The sequence below is a fragment of the Acanthisitta chloris genome, unplaced genomic scaffold (genome assembly GCF_000695815.1).
Source record: "Acanthisitta chloris isolate BGI_N310 unplaced genomic scaffold, ASM69581v1 scaffold15163, whole genome shotgun sequence".
Lineage (NCBI taxonomy): Eukaryota > Metazoa > Chordata > Aves > Passeriformes > Acanthisittidae > Acanthisitta > Acanthisitta chloris.
In genome coordinates, this window is record NW_008664530.1 from 15,748 (window position 1) to 21,519 (window position 5,772).

A 5,772-nucleotide genomic window follows, 5' to 3' on the forward strand; every position below is an offset into this window, starting at 1 on the left:
ATGCCTTGCAGACATGGACTAATATTCCCTGTCTTCCTGCTTTTCAGAGCATAGATATAGCACATGACAACATGAAGAGAGGAAGGCTTTTCATAAACAGAGGCACTGTAGAAAACAGCCAGATCAACCGAAGCCCTTTCTCCTATCTGGAGAATCCAGCATCTGAGCGAAGCAGGTAAAAGCTCTTCAAGCAGGCAAGAAACAGAGCCCTGAAGAGAATCTTCCAGTTGGGACCATGACTCAGCCCCTTTGCAGTTGCTGGGTTTGGTCATTCCTGGGTGGGTTTAAAACGTGCAGTCAAAACTGTGGCAGAATGATGCTGTTGCCATCCTGGGCACTTGGGTGTGTGCATGCCCAAACTTTAGTTTCAAGAGTGGGCTTGGAAGTTGTGGTTGCTCACTCCAAGGATGTGAGACATTGGTCAAGGATGTGACTTTATGCTAAAAAAAGAGAGAGTTAGACAGCATTAAAGTGCTGTCCTGCGTGCATGAATTTATGTTTGGAGAGAGCTCTTCTCTCCATCCTCTGAAGAAGCAGCACCTGAGGATGGCAGCAACCGTAACTCTTTCCTTACCTTCACACCTATTTTCAGCTGCTTCTTGCTGTGTTCTGGTAATACTTAGAATAACCTTCTTATTTCCTTGTTCATACTAGTGGATATTTAATGTGTCAGAGCAATGCAGAGTGTGACTACAGCTCTGGCCCTAATGCGATTTCCCTGCTTTGTTTTCATCCAGGTATTCATCCAACACAGATAAAGAAATGGTGATGCTGAAGATGGTAGATGAGCATGGAGAGGATCTAGGCCTAATCAGGTACTGACCACTGAAGGAGCAGGTTTTTCTCCACATCCTCATAAACCACAGCTCAGTATAATTTGTGTCTTCGTGCACAAACTCTCCTGCCCAACACTACCCCGTTCAGTGCTGCTCCCAGTAGGTCACTAGAAGGTCTCTGAGGGAACTGTAAGTGAGGTCCATAATCCAGGTCAGCATCCCCCATCTACTCTGGGAGATGCAGCAGCCCCTGTCCCATCTACAGCTAGACAAATATTTGGCATGGCCCAAAGCTGTCTGGGGAAGATGACTGTAGCTGCTCTTCACTTGTAGAAGTGTGCAAAAATCCCCTCTGGGGCTCTCATTGTGCTCCTCCAAGCAAATCCTGGCTCTGGCATCTCCAGGACATTTTGGGCTCCCTTCTCTTGATTATTTTCTTTACCATCCCATATTTCCTGGGAAAATGCCATTCCCACAGGCAGTATTTATGATGACTGTCCTATCAATGGATCTGCAGAGCCACCTTTGGCCACATGGTGTTCAGAGCTCAATGCCAGCAAACCAAGTAATGTACAGTAACAAAACCATAATTGCTTTTTCCTCCTTTAGAAGTCACAAGCAGAGTCTTGTGCTAAGAGGATGAGGAGGGTTTTCTTTTTTGTGAGAATGAATATGATCTTTTTTAACCTTTTTTACATTGTTGATTCCTCCTTGTTTCTTTGAAGCAAGGAAATAAAAATCCCTGCCAAAATACAATTCTCTGGACTTGTAAAAGAGTCAGTCCAGATCTGAAACAGCTCTTGGTGGCCCTGATAATTACGGTGACAAATTCTTGTGGCCTCAAGACCTGGACCATCATAACCATGAGCCCTCCTGGCTGGGAATGGAAAGGATGGAAATATTCTGTCCTGGTTAATCCATCCCTAAGTACCAAGAGTCTGTGTTTGTATTCTCTCAAAGAAAATTCCCATAAGTGAACTGCAGATATACAGATTGAACAAGTCAATTTGCCAATACACGGATTAAACAATGCATTTCCTGTGTGTGTCTTGTGACCCCTCCTCAGCTGGTTTGCCGTGCACCCAGTGAGCATGAACAACACAAACCATCTGGTGAACAGTGACAATGTGGGTTATGCATCTTACTTGTTCGAACAGGAGAAGAACAAAGGAATGCTTCCTGGAGAGGTGGGTATGTTTTCAGACTAATAAAAAGTGGGTGAAAAAAGTGCTGCCACAGGGAGGGGAAGAGTGGGTGCTTTCTGTGGGCCAAAGCAGGTTCCTTCAAACAGGGAAATGAGACAGCAGGTAAACACAGCAATGGGAGGAAAGAGATCAACGCTTTCAGTTATTTATTTTGTTCCTCTAGAGAAGAGAAACTGCAAGGTGTATTCTTGGCTTTCTAAAGTAGTAACTGGCAGCATTTATTTAGACTTTCGGAATGAACCAAATTTATTTTGATTCAACTGTTGGGAATTGGAGAGGTTATGGATGCCCCATCCCTGGAAGTGTTCAAGGCCAGGTTGGATGGGGCCCTGAGCAATCTGGTCTAGTGAATGGCATCCCTGACCATGCAGAGGTTTGGAACAAGATGATCTTTAAAGTCTCTTCCAACCCAAACCATTCTATGACTCTACACTATAAAGACATGTGGGATACTTGATTCAAAGGGATCCATATATTGCATCTGTGGTCTGGCATCATGCCTGTGATCAGTTCACTTCTTTCTCATGGCTTCCTACCAGCTCTGCCTGCTTATTTTCATTTATCCAGAAGATTTGCCATCCTCAGAGTGCAAACACAGCTCCTTTCAAAAGCATTATTTCCCCTGAAATATAACTATGGACATGAACCCATCTCACAGGTGCTTTGAGTCCTGAGTTGATCAAGAGGGTGTCCTGTGTATATCTCTAGCACATGCCTTCAAACAGCTGCCCAATTTCTATTTTCATGCTGTAGGCAGAGGAGCATATGCAGTTCATAGCAAAAATGGGAATTAAAGGAAGTCTGTCTAATTCCTGCTTGCAAATGTTTCTCTTCATAATGGGTTATTGAAAAGCTTTTAACAAGACTCAGTGATAGTGTGTTGTTATGGGTGAAAGTCAGTGGGAGTTGACATTCTAAGAAGTATTTGTAGGATTCAATATTTAGCTGTATGGTTGGGCACATTGTGTCTAGAAGCCTTACAAGAAAAGGAGTTAAGAGATGATAATATATTAAAATAGCTGGTGTTGACATGTCCTATCTCTAAAAAAGAGGGAAAGATGAGAGTATCTGTGAGAGCTGAATTCAGTCAATTCTCAGTGTGTAAACAACCTTGCTTCTGATGAGTATTGCTTGATGTTAGCTCCTGCAGTCAGATCCAATAGCTCTCACCTAGTAAATCAGTCTTGATGAAGGTCTGGCAGGGAAAAATATCCTGTGCAAGGTGCTACAGTGAACTATTAACATCTCATCAGGAACATGAGGTGCTGGGGACATTGAGGGAAGTTGCTGAGATGAAAGAGTAGATGAGAAAACACTCTCTGGATACCAAAGCAGTGTGAAGGTCCCCCTGAAGTGGCAATTACATCCTGTGTGTTCAATTCTCCCTTGCTCTTCCTGTCCCTAACCCTTGGGATACTCCTAAATTCCCATTCCAGTCCTGCCAGTCCCTATGGAAGTGTTTGCCAGTGTCACACACTCACCAGCTGTCTGTAAGGCTGACTTGGCTCCAGCAAAACCTGCAGGTGGGGTTTGCAAACACTGCAAGGCAACTGACACCCATCTGACACCTCTGGTTTTGACAGGGCTCTTTCGTTGCTGCCTTTGCATCCTCCAACTTGGGAGATGTGTCTCCCAACACGAGAGGCCCTTTCTGTGCCAACACGGGCGAGTCATGTGATAACCCCCAGAGCTCCTGTCCCATTGGAGGGGTGAGTATGTCTTGCCTGTTCTACATTGACTTATGATAGGGACAAGCAAATACAGAGCCATGTGCTGGACCACTGTGAATGAAGAGAACATTAAAAAAAAATCACCTCTTTTCGGACTATTCTGATGTCACTTTTAGGAACTTCTTGTGCTTTGCCCTCATACCCTGTGTTTTCTGGTCTTGCTGCACAGGTCAGTGTAGTAATCCACTGCCTGATCTTCTTGTGGCTTTCAAGAAGCCATCAGTTCCCACAGGATGACAACCCCTTGTGAGCTCATCTGCTTGGCAGCACCGCATGTTCTCCATATAAATTGATTTAAACAAATTTCTTTGCAGGCAACAATGTGCATGGCCACGGGTCCTGGGAAAGATATGTTTGAGAGCACAAGAATTATAGGGAAAAACATCTACTCAAAAGCTTGGGTAAGTGCTATTTTGCTTTAAGACTGTGTGTGAATGCTGTTGTAACAGGAATACATGTTGAGTTAAGCAACTCAATGGTCCTTGTGAGTCCCTTCCAACCCAGGATTTTATATGTTCTAACCATCTTTCACTTGGTTTTGTGAATACTTGTAGATTAAAATTACTCTGAAGTCCGCATATATATATATATATGTTTAAGGAAAATTTTCCTAATTTTTCTTTGTTAATGAATAAATGGGGTTTACAATCTGCTGTTGATCTGTTTATTTCTTGTCATTGAGAAGAACTCAGAGCCTGAAACTGGTTAAGCTTAGGACAGTGTATGAAATCCTAATGGTAGTGAAAAATTTTCTGGTATAACATATCTGACTAGACACCTAAATTTAGACTAGCCAGCTCACACTTTTAGTTAGATTCATCAGATTCGTATGTGGTGTGATTTAAAACAGTGGTTTGGGCTTTTAATCTCAATATTCCTCCTTGGTATGTAATGTGGATGTTGCTCCTTATCATCTTCCCCTCCTATGCACTTATCTCAGAGGCATCATGTTGGGAAAAATCCTCCTAGAAGTGCTCAGAGACACCACCACATGCCACTTGTTGGCCAAATTTAGCATCATACTCCTAAACTAACACAAATGTGAGTTAAAATGTATCAGTTTGAGCAGCCACAGAAGATACCTTGCTCTTGACTCTGCGTTTACTCAGCCAGTGTCCTCCACCTATGGGTTCTTTTAAGTTGCCCGTGCCATTGGGTCCAAAAGCCACCTGAATTTACTGGCTCTCTACTGTGGTTTTGTGTAATGTGAGAATACGTCACTGCAAGGACTGTTTCTGGCAACATTTCAGGGACAGCAGATCTAGGAACTGGGATGGGTCAAGCAGAGGAGTGAGAGCAGGAGGTTTGATGGTGGTGGTTTCCTCTAGTCACCATTTCAGATGCTTGCCCTGAAGTCACTCCAGGCTGATTGTGACTTGCAAGTGAACAGAATGAAGAGATAATCCATGTAGCTCTATCTCAGCAGAGCTGGGTTCCTGATTGTTCCTTCCTCAAGGATTTTCACCTTGTGTGTCCCTTAGGAGCTGTATGAAAAAGCTTCCCAGGAGATCACAGGACCCCTCAGCTCAGCTCACCAGTGGGTGAACATGAGTGACGTCACGGTGGAACTCAATGCCACACACACGGTAAGAACAGGAGCTCCCTAAGGCACGAGGAAATGTTCTATTCTCATAATAGGGCCTGGCACACCAAGGAGAACTGGTTTTTCTCCTTTTCCTTTGTTCTCCCCTTCTGATTTAGGTTAAAACCTGTAAACCAGCCTTAGGACACAGCTTTGCTGCAGGGACTATCGATGGAGTGGGAGCGTTCAACTTCACACAAGGTAATTTGGGGAGCAGATGTCAGTGTGGTTTCCTACAAATGCGGAGAACATGGGGTATCTCCCAAATAGACTGAAACCTCCAGAGCCATTTGACAACATCCACAGCTGGTTGAACCAGTCTCCAGAGGAATATTCCTTAGGAAGGTGTGATCTTATGGCCTCCTCACAGATTTGCCTGTGTTTGTCAGAAAGCTTCTGAAGAAGGCTATGACCAATCCCTGAAGGAAGGAGAGTGCTGGATGGGGAGTGGGGAGAAGAAAGACCTGGCTTTGGGACAC

At 44.1% G+C, this 5,772-nt stretch overlaps 1 protein-coding gene across 1 annotated transcript in view; it reads left to right on the forward strand.

The window, feature by feature from the left end:
* ASAH2 (N-acylsphingosine amidohydrolase (non-lysosomal ceramidase) 2) overlaps positions 1-5,772 on the forward strand; it is an 18,643-nt gene that overhangs the window by 3,541 nt on the left and 9,330 nt on the right. Inside the window, exons 5-11 of the mRNA XM_009071398.1 lie at positions 48-175; positions 738-815; positions 1,843-1,963; positions 3,565-3,690; positions 4,026-4,112; positions 5,193-5,297; positions 5,413-5,494. Of these exons, the coding sequence (XP_009069646.1) occupies positions 48-175; positions 738-815; positions 1,843-1,963; positions 3,565-3,690; positions 4,026-4,112; positions 5,193-5,297; positions 5,413-5,494 (727 nt within the window). The remainder of the gene's footprint in view (positions 1-47; positions 176-737; positions 816-1,842; positions 1,964-3,564; positions 3,691-4,025; positions 4,113-5,192; positions 5,298-5,412; positions 5,495-5,772) is intronic.